Raw genomic sequence first — 20,906 nt, 5'->3', positions numbered from 1 at the left:
GCTAGAGTATGTAGTTCTTGAATGTGCATAATTTTGTCTAACATAATTGCTCAGTTCAAAATAAAACCCCCAAAATCAAGCAAGTCATAATGTTGGGTTATAATGTTTTCAGGTAGTTGATGAGAGTTAAAAACTGAATTGGAATAAAACCAGTCTAGATCACAAATGTTTAAATCTATTTCAACAGCTTCACATTTAAGAAGAAATAAAGTTACATTGTGCTGGATAAATTACATTCCCCTCCCCCATCAACATTTAAAAAATAAAAAAACCAGAAGCTGCATCTGCTCATGTACAGCACATATTTAAAGAATCAAAGCTTTATTGTTAGATCTTGGGAGAGGTAGTGTAAGCCAAATCCAACAGCAAAGCCTGTCAGACTGGAACTAAAGACCAAACATGACAAACAACAAACACAGAGATTTAGAGTATAAAATTCTAAAAAAATAAATAGTTTAAATGTCATATAAAACATTCTTGTAACCTTTTGATAAAGGTGCCTTTGTTGGTACAAGAATACCATGTAAAAACATTCTGCAAGAAAATAAAACACACAATGTGCTTCAGTCGATAGAATAAACCTGCTCATCAAAATGTCCTTTGGAAAATTAGTTCCTCCCACACTTCAGATTTAGATACTGAAAAACTGTAACTATCAAAAGATGTACAGAAACACAAAACACTGTTTAGTCCCTATTAAAGGTTTAGTCGATTAAGTTAATGTTCAGTGTGTTGCGGCAAAACAATAATTTTATTTTAAAAAATTTATCCCATAAAAAATAACCTAAGTGGTTATGGTCACATTTCTGGATTGCAAGCCAGAAGTTGTCCTTACTAGCAAACAGTTCACCTGCCATGATCCACATGCCAATGGTCTGGGTGTTTGCTGTAGTCTTTTGTATACAACTTTTTGAAGAGTTTAAAACAGTTGAAAATTATACTGTTTAAACTCTTCCAAGATTAGAAAGATTGAATTGCAGCTTACTATTACAGTGGCTATTGCCATAATTATTGGTACAGATAAAGCTGCTCCAAATAATTAGGAAGACAAGCACCCAAAACTCTGAAGCACCCCAGTGATGCATTAGGATCCTACAAGAATCTCCATGATGTGGTCCAAGTCACTCAAATCTACTCTGCAGATCTGAATGGCATTCACTGATGTAGAGTTGCATAACTGAAAGGCTTTTGGAACATCATCTGCAATAGCTGGTGGCGATCTAGCAGATGTCAACGGAAGCAAGCAAAGATCTGAGTCATACATGGATGTGTCAATGTCTTCAAATATGTCATCAAAAGCAAGGTCTGATAAGTAACTCGTTGAATTTGTGATTTCAAAAGAGCCAAACACAGTTTCAGCAGGCCTAGTTTCTTGTTGTCTGTGTTCAAAAGACATATCTGTATTTATGTCATCCTCGCCTGCAGATGCTGAACAAGGAGATGGACTGATGTCCTCCATGAAATCCAAGTCTTTGAGGATTGATGAAATGGCAGAAGACATGTCATCATCTGAAACCACCACTAAAGAATTCTCAATCTGACTCTCTGAAAAATCTGAAGAACCATTCAAATCTAAAGAGTTATTTAGAACAGATGAAGGAGTTCCAGTTAATTCAATACCTGCTTGAGATGCTGTGTATGTGTCTGGAATTGGATTCGTTCCATTGCATATGTTAGGTCCTTGGTGACTGCTCTCTTGCCTCATTTCATCCTGGATCTGCCGTACAGTATTGGCTATGAGAACGGAACGATGCAAGTTTGGTTCCACCAGCATTCTACAACCCTGCAATTTGATGAGGCACATATTGAGTACTAACTGTCTCTGCAAAGTGTAGGGTAGCCCTGGATTAGAATCAAAGGCACCAGGTACGCCAGCCATGCTTTCTTCGTAATCGCTAAGCTTGCGCTTCAGTCCTTTAGCCAACATGAATCTGGGGGAAGAGAAAAAGGGGAAAAATTGAATATCTGTTCTGTCACCATATTTTAGTTAAATGTGACCTTTAAATAAATGTTCAGTTTATTCCATTGAAAAACTAAACTCAATAATTAACTGAAAACAAGTATTTTAATTAACATAGTAGGTGTTTAAAGACACTGGGGACAATTTTAACTTATCCCGTCCATGAGGAAACTGATGAGATCAAGTGCAATGTTGGCTTTGGTCGATGGAGAGTAACAATGGACGGGTGTAAAACTGGTATTCCTCCCGATCCAATGGGTTTCCTGCCTGTCAAGATAGGTTAAAATTACCCCCATTGTATAAGTGGGTTTCAATTCAGTCATGAGCTAAACAGAGTATTTTGCAGAAATGTTGTTATTTTTAAAAAAGCCAGATGATTTGCAGGTTAAATGGCTAACTGGTAGAGAATGCAACAAAGGACAGCAGGTTTAGCTGAATACAAATATCTTCCAGTATTTCACCATCTGAGAACTGCCTGAAGTTCGTTCAAATCCCACAAAAATAAATGTCCATTTGTGTTTCTTTGGATCTTAAAATAAATAGAACTATCTTTAGTGAATCAATTACTTGTCAGTCCCTAGTGGACAGTAGAGAATTTAAATTGTGAGTGAACTGTTACTAAGGGGTCAATTTTCGGATGGCCGAGCGGGTACGTTCGTGGCAGGGGGCTCCTAAAATTGGGGATTCCCGGAGCAGGTCCGGAGCCCAGCTCCAACCCCAACCCGCCCACTTCCGGGTTCCCCAATGACGCAAATTGGTGCGCGCGCAGCCCCCAAATGCGGCACTCCCACCGGCAATTAAAGCCGGCGGGATCCCACTTAAGATCATTATCTGGGTACTTGAGTTCGTTTACAGACCTCATTAGTTGGAGATTTTAGGAGGATTCAGATTTTGGACGACCCAGAGCGTGTTTCCCATGCTGGGGGAAACACTCCCTGTTTAAACAGATGTGGTGCAGCCAGCAGCCAGTGGCAGCTGCAAAGGTCCATTTAACAGGTGCGGGGTAAACCCTCATTCATTGCAGCAGGGCACTCTGTCACCTCAGACAAAGTTTTGCCTGCCACACCATTGTCTCCACACTCCAAATTATTAAATCATACCCTAAACTCTGCTGTCCAAACACATTTACCTACTTTGTGGACCCCCTCACACTCACACCGTCAGGATGGTGGGGGGGGGGGGGTGGGGAAGGAGGGTCCATTGCTGCATTCATCACTCCATTTGAGGACGACCAACATCATCAGCCTCGCCAGGCATGCCGTCCACCTCCACCACATGGAGCTACACAACGCAGTGCTGTGCAACAGGCACCTGCACAAAGTAGTCGTGCAACTACACATACACCCACTGTAGGGTGACCCAATGGGTGGCATCAAGGGTGTTCATGGAGAATCTCATGAAAGGGCATTATTGCACAAGCCAGTCAAGAATGGCCAAGACGTGGCAGTAGTGGTGACAATACAATATGTAATGCGAGTTGATCAGAAATCAAATATGAGTAAAAACCATGACAAACCCTCAAACACCCTTGTGCATCCCCTTCATGCTCACGACACGTTTGCCTTACGCTTCCTCCTGCACATATGTGATGCATGTCCTGTGGCTGCAGCACAGGTAGTGGCAGGTTGAGTGAGGCTGACTGTGAAAGAGATGCATCAGAGGGTGAGTATGAGATAGAGCCACGAGATTGTATGAGGATTGGGTTGAGTGGTACTGGCGGGATGAGTATTGGCGAGGTGAGTAAGTACAGGTAAGATGAGGATGAGCTTTCAGTGGGTGTGAGGAGTGATGTGATAGAGTAGTGTTGGCAATGCAGAAGGAGATGTGGGATGGGGACAGTGATGTGGCAGACGGAGTGTAGGGGAATGGGTTAGTGTACTCACTTTGGCTGACCTACTTAGGTCATTGAAGCGCCTCCTGCACTGTATGCAGGTGCGTGATATGTTGGTGGTGCTGGTGACCTCCTCTGCCACCTCGAGCCAGGCCTTCGTGGTGGCAGAGGAAGGCCACTTCCTCCCATCTGCTGGGGAGAAGATCTCTGTCCTCTTCCTCCACCTCACCCCATCCAATAATACCTGGGCTGCTCCATGCTGTAATTTTGCCTATTTTCTGCAGCATGAGTCAGTGGAGGACTGCCCCTTTAAATAGGGCTCCTCTAGCTGACAGCCTGTGATGCGGGTGCGCAGTCCGCCCGCTGCGCAGCTTTCCAGCTCGAAACCCGGAAGCCAAGGTAAGTGGCTTCAATTTACTTACGATCTTGTGTGGAACCCACCGATTTTACTGGGCGGTTACCCACGCGCCCAGTCGACCCACCACTGGCAACCTGCCTCCCTCCTAATATCGGGCCCTAAGTGTGGGGGCGGCGGGGGAGGGGCAAAGAGATACCATTTCCAGCTTTTTCCTTATAGGCCAAGAAACAAGGATCTTTGTTGCAATACAATTCAAAATGTAACCAGGATTACTTCTACCAGTACACACAATGGAATGGTGTACATATTCCTTCCTGGTTCTAGTGTCCATGCACTACTATGTTACAGTCCCGGTATTCAACACAACCCCAATAACACAACAAGAAAAAACTTCCTCTGTTACCCAAGCCCTAAGCGTAATTTTCCAGGTTTGTGCTTCCAGCATGGAGCTTCACATAACAGGAACAGGAATATTAGACATTCAGGTACAATGGTCAGTGCACATTTGCAGCCCACACAATTTTCTGTCCATTGACATTAATAGATATGCGCTCCCATTGCGTGAAGCTCTGCACTGGGAGTGTAAACTCAAAACTGACTGCCCGTTTTTTGGATTCAGCCTGATTATTTATAATTTTCCTATGCCAGATTCAGATCCCTGTAGTTCAATGGTTTTCTGTATAGGGAAATCATTCCTAGGGACCCCCTGTCGTGACTTTCGAACGACTGGCAGCTTCTCAAAAAGAAATGAGTGCTCTCATTAGTAAACAACAACAAAAATAACATGCTAGTAAGTCAGAAAATACAGAAATGTGATCACACAACAGAAATGTGATAACCTTGCAGATCCTTTAAGAGCCAAAGACTCCAGTTTGAAAACCTCTGCTCTAGTCTTTCCCAGTGATATCATGAAAGTTGAACTATTTTCTGACGTATTTTAATTGATTCCCCGTACTCTTTTGCCGACCCTTCATTGAGCCTCTTTGGTGGCTGTAGGAAAGATTTCAATCCAAAGAGTGCCAGCAGTCTGGCTTAATGTAACATCCAGTTACATTCCTGCTGATACATGTAGTATCCTTTCGTTATAATTACCAGACTACACTAGGAACCAGTTTTGACTTGTACAATTTTACCTCACTACAATTTATTTTTTTAAACCTTTTGCCATTAGCACATTACAAGAATTCACCGTTGTGCAGTGACAGTATTATGATTCAGAAACAATAATTTGGCACTTGCCTTTTTGAAATAAATTCATCATTACAGACAAAATAAGAGAGTACGAGCTGCATTTCAGTTTGACAGTGGTTCACCCGTTTTAGTACCAGCAAAGATTACAAACATACGGACATACGAAATTGATGGACAGGAAAAGACCAAATAGTCCTTCAAGCCTGCCCCACATTCATGATGGCTGGAGCATCATGACTAGACACTGTACCAACTGGCAACGCATTGCAGAGGCTCACTACTCTGTGGAAAAAGAACCGCCTAACATCCAATTTATTCCGACTCTTGCATAGTTTAAACTCATGTTCCCTGGTTCTCTCCAATCTGTTAAACTCGAATAGTCTATCTAGCCCTTACTTATTAGAAATAAATTCATCATTACAGACAACATAAGAGAGTATGAGCTGCGTTTGAGTTTGTCAGTGGCTCACCCATTTTAGTACCAGCAAAGATTACAAATATACTATTTAGCCCTTTCATTATTTTACAGAGCTCGATCAGGTTGCCTGTAAGTCTACTTTGCTCTAAAGTAAATAGACCCAGCTCCTTAATCCTATCTGAGTAGCTAAAATTCTTTAAGCTAGGAATCATTCTCGTAGCTCCCCTCTGGACCTTTTCCAAAGCCACTATATCACCCATAGGTTCTGACAGTGGTGTATATTTTTATGTTGTTAAACAGCAATGGATAGTGTGTGTATAAATTAATCTAAAACAAAAAAGCCTAATGCCGATTAACTGAATATAAACGAGCTATCTTATCATTCCAAGGCTGCCAGTACACAATGTTTATGGGGCAATGCTTGATGGAAAGCGCTGAAAAACTGAATCCAGTGCTGTTTAGTTTTTGAAATTATGTGGCAGCAGATGTACTACTAAGGCTATGAGGCACGGAAATTGAATCACTCTTTATTTTTTAAACCTGAGTACAGGCCACATTCTGGATTTCTTCCATTTTCTGTGTAGACCATAGAGCCTCAGCATTACAGAATAATGGTTACTACATGCGAGGTTGCTTAAAATGAATTAGTACCAAACAAATGTTTCAATGCTGAATTTGTTTTCTTTATCCCTCCCAATAAATATCGAGGATAATTGCGTGAAGTCACTATATAACATAGTTCCCATTTAATTAATTAAAATGTTTGTAATGAAGGTTTGTCCTATGCAAGAACTGCATGGGAGCCTTGGATTATACCTTTTATCTACAATTCTTAAATCAGGAAAGAGACCACAGCAGTTCAGGTGGCTCTCTAAAGAACAAAGTGCTCTGACCTAGACAAGCAGCAAGTAGCTGAGGCAGCAATTAAAGGAGCAAAATGGGAGCAATGTAATGAAACTAATGGCTGCAATGCTAGTTCAACAAGGTAGGATCATGTGTATTTTAATATATATTGATAGTCAGCCATTAGTCTGGTCATCTAGTTAATATAGCATTTTAAACATAAGCTTTCAAATTAAGATACTATAAGATACCACATATGCAATTTAAGATTTTTCCAGTTATTTTAAGACTGAAACAAGATCCTGGAGTTTTAAGGCTGATTTTTTTTTGTTGATTTGTCAACCAATTGCTATAGCAGAGGGGAAATTTGTATCCTTCCCCCACCCTATAGTAGTCATTTCAGCATATTTTAAAACTGTTCAGCATGTGATTCTTCTTGCAATGTTGGAACCATACACTACTTTTTAAGATTAGGAAGGATTCACTTTTTGCTGAAGATTTTTAATGCAAGGTTTATAAGCATCTCTTCTGTAACAGAAAAACAAAACTTCTAACCTTTTTTATTTAATTCATATATTATCTGGCAGATCTGTAGATTTAAAACAGAAAAATGACTTCTACAGAGTTATAGGGTCAGATTTTGCTGGAGCAGGACATCTCACAGCATGTCCCGTCAGTTAGACTTGATCATGCACATTTAGGTTTTAAAATTTTTTCCCACAAAGTTGCTGGGGGTGCGAGCTGATATCAGCGCAGCGAGAGCAAGAGGGCATCTGGAACCTAGGTGAACGACGGGACTAACAGTGTATCTCCTTTGCATGATTTAATTCAGTTTCAGACCAATAAATAAAGTAGTCTTAAAAAGGATGCATCTTTTGGAGGAAATACATATTTAGGTTCTCAGCAAATCCCCTGTGCTAATCATCCCCCCCGTCAAATCACAAAAAGTTGACCGCAGACCCATTAATATACAATAGCAACACAATTACTGTATTAGAAACCTGGTAAAAGTGAGCCCAGACAGCAAGATGAGAGGTTTTCAAATCGCTCTAGGTTTATTTAATTGTACACATTTTCACCACTTCAATATTGAAGCTACATTGTTTACTACAGTTTCAAAGCTCATGTATTTGATAAATGCAAGTAAATCATCTTGGAAAAAAAAACACATTTTGCTGAACAATTTAGGTGGAATCTCAAAAACCCATTTAATTATGTGTTACAAATGTTAGAACTTCAACAAAGCACTGAAACAAGAGTGGATAATAGACTTTCTGAACACTGCCTCAGAATGCTTTCACACCATTTCTATGTATTTTCCAAATTAGTCATAAAATAAAATTCAGTAACTCCTAACTTCACAGAATAATAACTGTACAAATAATTTGGCCTATGTAGAAATCAGGGCAAACACTTGTTAGATAATTTAAACTACTTGATCCTTGTTTATCACTGATACTTAGAGGTTACTCTTTTTTTGCCTTTATGTACATTTACTAAAATCATAGTGTTTAAATCAATACTGCTGCTTCCTACAAAAGCGCTACCCCTGCTTCTAGTATTTATCAATCCGTTTGTAACATCAAGACAGGACAATTCATCCTCAGATTACTGTATGCCTTCACATACATAGGGTGTACAGTAAACAAAGAGGTCTGTCTGACTGAACCTTTTTAAAGCCAAAACAGAATTTTAACTAACCCTCGCTTACATTACTGTCTCTTTTTAGGTCTCCTCATACTGTTATTGCAAATAAAGTAACAATGTAACAAAGAAACAGATATTTTGTGATATTTAGTGTAAATGCTACACAACAAAGCTTACCTTGTTCCAAAGTGCTGCAATTTTTATTTCCAAATCTCTGGAGTTAGTGTGAGAGTACATTTTGAACATTTCGAATGAAAACTAATTAGCCCTCGGTTGGTTTTTAGACCAGTTTTTGTATGCAAGCTAGAATTCTCACTTGCACAAACTGCCATGCAGCTGTCTTGCTTTTTTCAGACAGCTGACAAACAGCAACTGCACAAGCACAATGACGCAGAGCACTAAGCTGCCGTGGAAAGGAGTGGGGCTTGAAAAAGTGGGTGGAGCTGTGTGGCTTGCAGTAGTGTCCATCTCCAGCTTGGTGAACACTGAGAAAACTGCCCAACAAGCACACAGGGCCCCAACTGTGCTATTCCAGAAATGCTGACTGTGTCTCTACCCTGTCCGCTAACAGCAGTTTGTTGAAGCATTATATACCACAATCTACTTGGATACTGTAAAAACATTACTGAAATAAAAGAGCCTGCGACAAAGCTACAGAACATTTAAAAACTTATTTCACAACTGGCTCCAGTTTAGACTGTTTCAATTTTAGTAGCAAGCATAAAGGCCTTTAAAGACAGAGTCTCACATAGAATCCTACATATATCAAAAAAATCGTAGAATTACAAAGAATTAAGGTAAACATTCTTTTGTTTTTTGCTGTCTATTTCAGTAATATATCTTGTTTCATTAAACAGTCGTCAATACTTTTTGCATTTATTGGGGTACTAGCTTGAAGGAGCTATTCAAACCAAACATGTGAGCTGAATCAATATGCATAGAGTCAGAAACAGGAATGATTCAACATCAACTATGTATATTAGTTGGAAAATTACTCTCAGTCAGGCTCAGTAACCCTTCCAAGCCAGTACCCTCACTGAACACATCAACACATGGAGCTTATACAAAAATATATTTTTAAAACAATACTCAGAGAAATGGACAGAACAAAGGGGTGTTAACACAATTCTTTATAACTGTATAGAGACATTCTGATGAAACTATCCTTCTAAATACATTTAAAAGACACATGCACTCAACTAGAAACAAGTCCATATTTTTGTTGGCCACGTGGAAGATTTTTGAACAGATAATGGAATCTTTTCAATTCCATAAATTTATCTTAAAAGGAACTATGATTAAATTCACACAGCTGAAAACATTTTAATGCAATTAGTGTGGGGAACTTTCAACTTCACTGCCCGGGGTGGTAACCTGGTGGAGCGGATCGCCAGCCATTGTAAAACCTGACCTACTTTCGTTCCATTGATTTCCAAGTTACCTCCTTGGCGGAAAAGTTGAAAAATTCCCTCCCTGTCAAATATACATTAAGAAACTAACTATCCAATTTTAAATAATTCTCTTGATAATACATTTTAATTATTTTTTTATATATGGGTAATGTGTAGACTTGTAGAATACATAAGGATAATATATTTTGCTATAAGTTCTTAACCAAGGAAATAGTAACATATATTTACTAAAAATGTGTCTGCTTTGTATAAATAATGAGAGTTCCACTTATATGAAGAGCTACTACACAAGTGCCCTCTTAGAGCGTGAATACAACACATTGGACAGCACTGAAATCATACAAATCAGAAAGGGTCTAGGTTTGATTCCGGGGGGGTAATTTTACACCCCAAGAACGGGTGGGTTGTGGATGGGTGGGCAGTAAGAATAGTTTGTATTTGGAGCGAGACTGCATCCAGGCTCCAATGCGCCCACTTCCAGGTTTAACCCAGGCGCATTTGGATGCTCGCGCGCAACAGAATTGGAATCCCAGAAATCCCACTTAATGCTAGCAGGCCGATATTTAAAGGGGCAATGTACTTCATTGTGATAGTTGAGGCACTTAATTTTTTGTGCATTAGAAATGTCAAACGAATTTTACTGTACCTGTTTTGGTTTCCCCATTGCTTCTGATTCACATCAGGTGAAAGCAGACGAGCACAGCCGGATTACATGAGGTGAGTGCCTTTATTGCACAACTTGTGGGCCAGGAGGAGCAGGCGTGCTTCATCCAGGCCCAACAAGCTCACCTGGCATGATTAGCTGACCCCCCCCACCCCGATCTTCTCCAAGGTGCACCTGATGTCGTCTACATCTCCCCACCTCCACCCCACTCCGATTTCTTCCACAGCCCACGTTCTCTTCTCCCTCCCACCCCCTCTCCTTTCCCTCCCAACAAGCAGCCAGTCTATGAATCTGGCTGCTTGGCGCATTAGGACTCCAGAAGCACAAATACTTGCCTTCATTTGAGTTGCGATCGCAGATTGCGACACACCCATACGAATATCTAGCCACACGCTGGGTTCATGGCTCCAATCTAAAATCATGCCCCAGCTCTCTGCTGAGTTAGCCAATCTGCGCTAGGGTGGCAATGGAGATACCACAATGGAGATAGTTGGCTTCAGTATCCCTGGAGTTGGAAGAGTTAGAAAAAAGGCAATGCTCCTTCCTCCTAATTGCTATCCAGCGACCCTTGCTGGATGTGCAGGTGTATGAATGCCTGGTGAGGACTGGCTCAGATTCCACTGCAATAGCCTTCACAATTGAATAATTCAACAACATTGACAGTTCTGCAGAATTGTACTCCAGCAACAGATGTTGTCTCAGGAGAGGAGTCGACAGAAAAAGAGCAAGAACAGAAATATTGTACAGCATGAAACAGATTTATAACTTAATTAAAACATACACTGTATTACATATAGAATTGTAATGGATTGTAATGGATACCGAGAAGGACTCTCAAGATTATAATCTAATTGAGGGAGGTTTAGAGAACAAGACCTAAAACCAAACCTCAAGTTCTTCATTCCACAGTTAACCTACTCATAGGATAGTCCTTCTTCCCCTCCAGGTTTCTATCACTACTCATTCTGGTGCACAAATCTATGGACACCAGGCAACCACTAGTACCTCTGACATTCTTCTGGTGTGAGCCTAGATATTGAGTGTCAGCAAGCTATTCAACCATTTTGTCTTCACCAAAAGCTCACACAGGTGCACTTTTCCAGCGGAAGTCACTGAACAACAATGAGGAGCTGGCATCCTGGTCTTTTCCAATCCCTCATTCCTCTCTCTCTCTCTCTCTCCCTCCATTCAAGGACAATGAAACCAAATGTCGTCCCATTATTGGCACACAAACTGAGATAAGCAAATTCGCCACAGACCAAGAATTGAACTTTGGGGCTTCTTGGTATAGAATCATAAAAATTTCAGCAAAAGTGACCGTCAGTTTGCCCAGCAGGCTTTGCTAGCCCCACGTCGCAGTTGTCTACTTCCATTTCCCTGTTCTTTCTCCATGCCCTTTAATAGTTTTCTTCAAGAGTTTATCAAATTCTCTCTTAAATATAACGAATGACTCAGCTTCAAAAGTCACTTCCGGTAATGCTGTAGTTCATATTTTAATAATTTTTATGTGGAAAAATTCTAAGCTCCCTCTTTATGTTTCTATATTAATTCTAATTTATGCTCTGAAGTACTAATTTACTATTTACCATCTTAATCCCTTTCATAATTTTGAACACTTCTATTACATTCCCCTCAACCTTTGCTACTCCACTGAATACAGCCCTAGTTTTTGCACATATGCCATAATTATATCCCCCTTTCCCATGGCTCCAATGTATGTAGACAACCAAGCAGGTTGCTAGGCCACTTCAGAAGGCATCAAGGGTCAACCATATAATGTGAGACTGGAGTCACATATAGGCCAGAAAGGGCATGCTCCCTTTCCTGAAGGACATTAGTGGACCAGTTGAGCTTTTACAACAATAGAGAAGCTATATCACAAGCCTTAGTGAGCTGCTTGTTCATTGAGACTGGGTTTGTAAATAGTGCCATATTCCTTGCATCAGGGGTAATATCACACCAGGTAGTCTCATGTCTCGCAATCAGACTTTGTCTTCCTGATTAGATCCTAGACCCTTGTCTGGTCTAGCAATCACCCGCACTGTGTATCACATTGTTATAGTTGAAGTGCCTAGCATCCCTAGTGTCACCCCTGTACAGCAATGAATGACTCTCAGGGCTGCAGTGAGAGTTTCACCCCTTTACCATTCTCAAACTCCCACCCAGAACAAGTATGAAGATGCCCATGCCTGCACCGGATTTATCATAGCATAAAGGATAGGTCTGATCAAACAGCACTTCCAATGCCTCAACAATTCTGGAGGCATCCTGCTTTATCAGCCAGAATCATTGTCATCCGCTGCATGATGCACAACCTGGCTGTTGACCGAGCCATGAATCTGGAGGAGATGAAGGGTGGGCAGAACCTTAAGAGCTGGATGAGGATAAGGCGGCCCCACCAGCAGACCTCCTGTGAGCTGCTATATTCACCAAACATTAATTAATGAAACTTTCTCCTGAAATACTGTAGCATATTACAAGCACCACATTCCTCCCACCATCTTCTCTGCTGTATGAATTTCTGCAACAGTAACTGCAGCCCTTGAACAAAGACCCTCTGGCCAGCTCTCTGCTGACTCCTTGCACAAAAGGCCATGTGCCAAATTCTTTATTCATCCATGTCTAAGTAAGTCTCCCTGAACCTAGTGTTCGCTGCAGTGCCTTCCCTTCCTATCAATGGGTGTGTGTTGTGCTGCCTAACTAATCGACTGCTTCTTCTCTTGTTTTCCTCATTTTCTGATATGCTTCAATCAGGGCCAGAGAAATATTGCTAATTTCCTAGCATGCAATAGCTGAAGCCATTTTAAGATTGTACCTCTTTCAAAAAACAAACTGTTATGTAATTTAAAAACACAGTACATAGAGAAGACCTATAAACCATGAATAAAAATACTCCCATTTTTGTCACTATATAGATTTGATATTTGGGCCTGAAATTACCAGTGGGATAATTCATTTTTACAACATTCAGTTACACTAAAACCATTCTTTGAAACTCAATGTATTTATACTATAACTTTAGCATTACTCTGAATAGGTTTCTACTTTGCAGCAATGTTAAAGTTGCAGTACAACTCTGGAATCTGGGCCCAACCAGACAATGGGGAGGAGCAGAAGACCCGCTAGACGAGGTAATGTCTCACAGCCTGAGTCCGACACTGGATGGGGTACAACTTCAGTGCTAGGTCAAACCTAATTTCAAAAATAGCCAGAAATGGAGGAGGGGTTCTATTAGACGTCCTGAGCAACCTGGGATGGGGCCTCTGTGCAAACAGACAGCCAGTTGGAGCCTGACTGCCTTACTAGAACCCTTACTGCAATTACCAGTCTCAGCTACAACATTAATGCACCACCAATGCTCTTCAAAAGGGTTTGTTGTGAAAGATAATTAGTACAGAATAAATTATGTGAAAATTACTGAGCATTTCAGCAGTTTAAGGGGTACATTATCTATTTTATACATTAAAATTGCAAAGTGGGTAGTAACATTCCATTACATAATGCATTGAAAACATCTATGTCAGGTTCCATCTGTGGAAAAATCCAATAAAGATAGAAAGAACTTGTGTTTATATAGTGCCTTTCACGACCCTCAGGATGTCCCAAAGCACTTTACAACCAATTAAGTACTTTTGAAGTGTAATCACTGTTGTAATGTAGGAATACTAAAATGGCAACTTAGTTGTAGTACCTGTTATGCCTGTAGGAGGCACTGTAGTAGGGATTTTCAATATTACATGCCACATAATATTAGCTGCTGAAACAGCAGCAGCTACATAGCATATTAAGAGTTAACACCAAAAAACTGGTTGAATCTGCAGACAATTGTGTGTTCTGGCCACTGAGCATCACTGTGAAGCAGCTTTAACCTTTCCAGCCTACATGGCCTTAGCCAGCAGCCATGTTGGTAGAGGAGTAAAGTATCGAAGTATAAAACTAAATTAAAAATCTATTCTGACTGTTAGCATCCCAACAGCTCTCTTACAATTCACCCCCTCACCCTGATGGATCTCCTTTCTGCACGGCATTTAATCTCCAAGCCGCAGTGTCTGCTCACTCAACTAATACCACACCGTCACCCAGCCTATAATATCACCCTCAACAGTCACTGGAAAGATCTGTGGCCCACTCCCTCCTCCCTGATAAGGATCCAAGCAACACCCCCTACTCCACTTAGGAGCACTTCGCCCCTTGCAATCTCCATCCCCCCAATATAGGAATGTTCCTCCTCTTCATTCCCTTTCTCATTAAGAGTCTTTTTGTTCCCCCCGCACTGTGCAGCATTTGGGCCCACGCTCCCCACTCCTGCTTCCACTGAGCAGCAACTCGGCTCCCACAATACCCCTCCCACCAAGTAAGAATTCTGCCAGACCCTCTCCTCTCCCCCATTTTGGGCTCTAATCCTATGCTACTTAAGGGAAACAGACTCTGGCCTACATATTCCCACCATCCCCCCACTCCCCGCATCCAACGGAGTAGGGATGTCATTCCTGATCCACTGTCCTCCTTCCACAGAGCATCAAAATGGACTCTGGGAAAGTATTCTCCCCACCACTAACCATCCAAACATTTCCACTCCCTCTTTCTCCCCCTGTCCCTCACCCCTCTCTGTCATCCCATCTACCACCCCCCAACTCCTTGCCCATTCCCATCAACCTTCCTCCATCATCTCCTGCACCTTATCTTCCTCTCTACCCTTCCCTTCCCTTCCCTTCCCCACCCCTCCTGTCCCCTATCTGGGTACAGCTAACCGCTCCTCTCCCTGAACCTGCTTGACCTGAATACTGCACTCGGTTTTGACTCACAATACAGGAGATTGACAAGTACTATATGAAAAATCTTATGTCTGAGTACACTTCCAGTCTAGAGAACCTTACTTCCTGTTGTCATATTTTTGTCAAACTTTGCATCAGCTTTTTCCATTTATAATGGAAACTGCCCATGTAAACTTATCATACTGTAATTACACCCTCTCACCAGTGGTGACACTATAATTCACATCCCACGTCCTCAGCCTGTACTGCAGAGAAACTCTTATGTTCCAACCAACTTTACTTCTCTGCTTCCCAAATTGCTGCAAGTTTTAACTCTTTAACTATAAATAATATATAAAATCAAATTATTCTACAAAAATAAGGATGGAATGCATTAGAAAGAAACAACTTACAGTGTATAAATTTAAAATGAGGTATGAATTACTGCTATGTGCTTTGGCGCAATTATTCCCAAACTTTACCTGAAGACTACACTTGGTACTGACTCCACATGTGTAATGCCATGGTCGATGAACTACTTACTCCTAATAATGCTAAATCTGCAGATATTTTCCTACATCATCTATTATTCCTCCTTTACATAATAAACTGACTAGAACATGTTAGTGTGCAGCTGACAATGCACGGTATATATGCTATGACAGACACAAAATAGTAAAAACAGACTTTAAACCAATGGTGCTAAAAGCTTTGCAGCTGTTCAAAAATACATCATTGTTGAAAATTTATTTAACTATTGTATATGTCACATAAAGTTTACATCTCATCAGAAAATGTATTTCTTCAAAATATGATTGATGAAGGATGATACAGGCCAATTAGAATTAATAAGTGCACAAGTGTGCATTAATTGACAATTGATGTGTTTATAAGCTTGGCTGCTTTTGGTACCCAGTTACAATTCTATCACATGTAAATGGTCAATTAACGAATACATCTAAGTTTGCTCAGTATCAAAGCATGTGGAAGAAAGTTCTAGAAGAACAATTCTTCAAATAGGTTTCCGACTGCATCTCAATTCTTCAATCCTACATTATTTTTGTCCAGAGGTACTGTTGGAGCACAGGGACATCCCAAGAATCTATTCATATACACATATATCAACATATATATTTTTCTCACCAACTTTCTCCCCTTCCCCCTCTCTAGAAAGCACTGATCCTTGCAAGGCTACAGTTCCATGTACATCAGGTGGCCTTTGCTCTTATGGCCATTATTATGTGAGTCTCAATGTAAGTTATAACTGGCTATTTTATCATGGGGGTATCAGAGCCAAGCCTGATCCTGTCCTCACCAAACATCCACTAAGCCCACGCATGCACAAACATACACGCCACACACACCTTCCAGAAAGAGTCATATGATAGTGATCAGAAGCAGGAACTCTGGATATTTTTTCTCTCAATTCTGAGCACAGAAGTCAATTCCAACATTCCAACCACTACCCCTGCAATTCAGCAGAGGCCTACGATCGAACCTAGGATCTTCTTAGGCTCCGTAGATCATTTATTGCTGTTAAACTCACTGAGTCATCAGGAAGGACTTAAAGCATCAACAATCTTATAAAGTTGTTACAAGTTTGAAGCTCTATTTATACAGACACACCACACAAAATCCACAGCATGAAAGTCAGATTCATTTGTGTTGCTTTGCATGGTACACATCAAAAATAACATTCAACCCTGCAAAAGCCAAATGATTTCCCAATCCAAAACAATAACAATCCATCCCATTTTGAAGAAAAATAGGTGATACATCAGTGGTTGTCCTGTTGTTGGTGTAGCTCTCAAATCACCAGAAACACACAGCCACACCTCATCAGACAGCATAGTGAGAATCTCCAGCGTAAATGATCCACAATGTTATGGCAGAAGGATGAGTATGAACTACTTACACACAGTATTTCACCCACTGATTTTAACACATCTTAGCACATCTGCTGTTTTTTTTAAAAAAACGTAATGTAGGTGGCTTTGAAAGCCATACTTTAAAGGCTTAATTTTCTCCAGCTAAAAAAAATTCAGTTAAAATTAGACACAATATAAAAGCTTCCTACTGTGCATAACATTAAAGTACTTTTATTAACATTTTATTGGAACAATTCAGTCACTTAGCATGAAAAATTGTTAAGCGTGACTCAGTGATGCAGTGGCAAGCAGTAAGCGTTTGGCAGTCAGACTCCCACGGATTACACACATAGGGCAGGAACATGAGCCAGCCTCTCATTGGCTGCAGCCTGACAAAGAAGCAAGTCAACAATAGGAAATAAATGAGTGATGGGTGATGGCTATAGCCACGTAGAAAGCTGCATTTGAGTGGGCTGCACTTTAGCTGGGGCCAGACCAATAACCAGGCATCCTCCTCATTAGGACTATTTTACCATTAAAGGAGAGTTACAGGCGGAAAGACATTGCTGTCCATATCAGTAAATGAAACAGCTGCCTGTTATGACTCATCTGCACGTGTCACTATGTTAGTCACCCAGTTACAAATTCTTCTGTAGCTGTAAGAAAAGTTTAAACTAAATGTGATGACTGAACTAGCACACACTTTGTAGAACTCACAAACTGTATTTTTATTTATGTTTTGTTCATTCCAAGAGGTAGTATGTTAAAAGTCATTTTCAAAAGCAGTACTTCACTAATATTTTCTTGGATTACATATTACATAGAATTACAATACAGAAACACACAAACTAGACTTTGTTGGTATTAATCATCCACGTGTACTTGTGCTAATCCCAAGTGCCTGCCCTATTCCCATATCCCTTTATTCCCTTTTTCCTTCAACCAACTATCTAACCTAATCTTAAAAGATGATATAGTCTCTGTTTCAATCACCAATTCCCGTAGCGCATTTCATAGTCTCACAACCCTCTGGGTAAATAAGTTTCTCCTGCTCTCTGTTCTGAATCTCTTACATTTAATCCACGTCCCCTCATTCTAGACCTCTCAACCACAGGAATCAGTCTAATTAGTCGATTCTGAGGGACAGCATAAATTGTCCTTTAGAAAGGCATGGGTTAATCAAGGACAGTCAGCATGGATTTGTTAAGGGAAAGTCGTGTCTGACTGACTTGATTGAATTTTTTGAGCAGGTAACAAGGAGGATTGATGAGGGTAATGCGTTTGATGTAGTGTACATGGATTTTAGCAAGGCTTTTGACAAGGTCCCACATTGCAGACTGGTCAAAAAAGTAAAAGCCCATGGGATCCAAAGGAAAGTGGCAAGTTGGATCCAAAATTGGCTCAGTGGCAGGAAGCAAAGGGTAATGGTTGGCGGGTGTTTTTGCGACTGGAAGGCCGTTTCCAGTGGGGTCCCATAAGGCTCAGTACTAGGTCCCTTGCTTTTTGTGGCATATATTAATGATTTGGACTTGAATGTGGGGGGCTTGATCAAGAAGTTTGCAGATGATACAAAAATTGGCCGTGTGGTTGATAGTGAGGAGGAAAGCTATAGACTGCAGGAAGATAGCAATGGACTGGTCAGGTGGGCCGAAAAGTGGCAAATGGAATTCAATCCAGAGAAGTGTGCGGTAATACATTTCGGGAGGGCAAACAAGGCAAGGGAGTACACAATAAATGGGAGGATACTGAGAGGTGTAGAGGAACAAAGGGACTTTGGAGTGCATGCCCACAGATCCCTGAAGGTAGCAGGACAGGTAGGTAAGGTGGTTAAAAAGGCATACGGGATACTTTCCTTTATTAGCCAAGGCAGAGAATAGAACAGGGAGGTTATGCTAGAACTGTATAAAACATTGGTTAGGCCACAGCTTGAGTACTGTGTACAGTTCTGGTCACCACATTACAGGAAAGATGTGATTGCATTAGAGAGGGTACAGAGGAGATTTATGAGAATGTGCCAGGATTGCAGAATCTTAGCTATGAGGAAAGATTGGATAGGCTGGGGTTGTTTTCTTTGGAACAGAGGAGGCTGAGGGGAGATTTAATTGAGGTATATAAAATTATGACAGGACTGGATAGAGTGGATTGGGAGGACCTATTTCCCTTAGCAGAGGGGTCAGTGACCAGCGGGCATAGATTTAAAGTAATTGGTAGAAGGATTAGACAGGAGCTAAGGAGAATTTTTTTCACCCAGAGAGTGGTGGGGGTCTGGAACTCACTGTCTGAAAGGGTGGTAGAGGCAGAAACCGTCAACTCATTTAAAAAGTACTTGGATGTGCACTTGAAGTGCCGTTTCCTACAGGGCTACGAACCAAGTGCTGGAAAGTGGGATTAAGCTGGAGAGCTCTTTTTCTGCCGGCATGGACACTATGGGCTGAATGGCCTCCTTCTGTGCGTAACTTTCTATGATTCTATAGCCTGACTCAGCCCTACCAATACCTCTGATATAACACTGTTTATGGTGCCCTTTCTTTCTCTCTACTAGGCAAATATATTAATATCTCCTTCTGGATATACCATTTGCAATAACACTTTTTGCACAGCTTGATTCTCAAAGATTGGGGAGGACAATATAGTTGAAATCTGAAATAAAAACAGAAAATGTTGGAGAAGCTCAGCAAGTCAGGCAGCATCCGTGGAGAAAGAAACTGAATTAACGTTTCAGGTTGAAGACCTTTTGTCAGAACTGGAAGATGTTAAAGAGTTAAAGTTTTTAAGCAAGTACAGAGCCTTGGGAAGGTGGGGGGGGGAGGGGGAAGGGGAGGAATGAAAAAAAGGAAAGGTCTCTGATAAGGTGGAGGGCAGGAGTGATTAAATGACAAAAGGGATGATGGTGCAAAGCAAGGAAGATGGTAATGGGACAGGTTAAGAAACAAAAGCTATGTCAGGAGTAGCTGGAAATGGCAACAGCAGAACCGTAACCAGCACTAGCTGACCGAAAAAATGGGAGCAATGGTTATGATCTGAAGTTACTGAAATCAGTGTTGAGTTCAGAAGGCTGGAAGGTGCCTAAACGAAAGATGAGGTGCTGTTCCTTGAGCTTACGTTGAGCTTCACTGGAACAGTGTAAGAGACCGAGGACAGAGAGGTCAGAGTGGGAGTGCGATGGGGAATTGAAATCACAAGCGATCGGCAGGTCAGGGACACGCTTGCAGACTGAGTGGAGGTGTTCAGTGAATCGATCACCCAATCTGCATTCGGTCTCCCCATTGTTGAGGAGACAATATTGTGAGCAGCGAATACAGTATGCTAAAGTGAAAGATGTTCAAGTAAACCGTTGTTTGGGGCCCTGGACTTTGGGAAGGGAAGAGGTGACAGGGCAGGTGTTGCATCTCCTGCACTTGTGGGGAAGGTGCCATGGGGAGGAGAGCGGGTGTTGGGGGTGATGGAGGAGCAGACCAGGGTGTCGCAGAGGGAGCGGTCCCTTCGGAATGCTGAAAAGGGAGGGGAGGGGAAGATGTGTTTGGTGGTTGGTTCGCTCTGGAGGTGTCGCAAAATGGCAGAGGATGATGCATTGAATGTCGAGGCTGGTGGGGTGGAAGGTGAGGACAAGGGGGACCCTATCATGGTTCTGGGAGGGGAAGGGAAGGGGTGAGGGCCAAAGTGCAGGAAATAGGATGGACACGATTGAGGGCCCTGTCAACAATAGTGGGGGGAAGCTCCGGTTGAGGAAAAAGGAAGACATATCGGAAGCACTGTTACTGAAGGTGGTATCGTCAGAACAGATGCGACGGAGATGGAGAAAGTGGGAGAAGGGAATAGAGTCCGTTCAGGAAGCGGGGTGGGAGGAAGTGTAATCAAGGTAGCTGTGGAAGTCAGTGGGTTTATAATAGATATTAACTTACAGCCTATCCCCAGAAATGGAGATAGAGAAGTCGAGGAAAGGAAGGGAAGAGTCGGAGA

At 41.5% G+C, this 20,906-nt stretch overlaps 1 protein-coding gene across 2 annotated transcripts in view; it reads right to left on the bottom strand.

Moving 5' to 3' along the window:
- Positions 1-304: 304 nt before the first annotated feature.
- The window catches only part of LOC137326511 (SERTA domain-containing protein 2-like), a 40,391-nt gene continuing 19,789 nt past the window's right edge, over positions 305-20,906 (bottom strand). Inside the window, exons 1-2 of one of the 2 annotated variants that reach the window (XM_067991658.1) lie at positions 8,426-8,579; positions 305-1,931 (exon numbers count right to left, since the gene is read on the bottom strand). In XM_067991658.1, the coding sequence (XP_067847759.1) occupies positions 1,085-1,927 (843 nt within the window). In that variant the 5' untranslated portion in view covers positions 1,928-1,931; positions 8,426-8,579 and the 3' untranslated portion in view covers positions 305-1,084. Of the gene's footprint in view, positions 1,932-8,425; positions 8,580-20,906 lie in introns of those variants that run through there. The other variant, XM_067991657.1, reaches the window with a different exon arrangement.

Source organism: Heptranchias perlo, chromosome 10, assembly GCF_035084215.1.
Source record: "Heptranchias perlo isolate sHepPer1 chromosome 10, sHepPer1.hap1, whole genome shotgun sequence".
Classification (NCBI taxonomy): domain Eukaryota; kingdom Metazoa; phylum Chordata; class Chondrichthyes; order Hexanchiformes; family Hexanchidae; genus Heptranchias; species Heptranchias perlo.
Note: the sequence above shows the minus strand (reverse complement) of the source record. Positions and strands in the feature narration are given on the sequence as shown.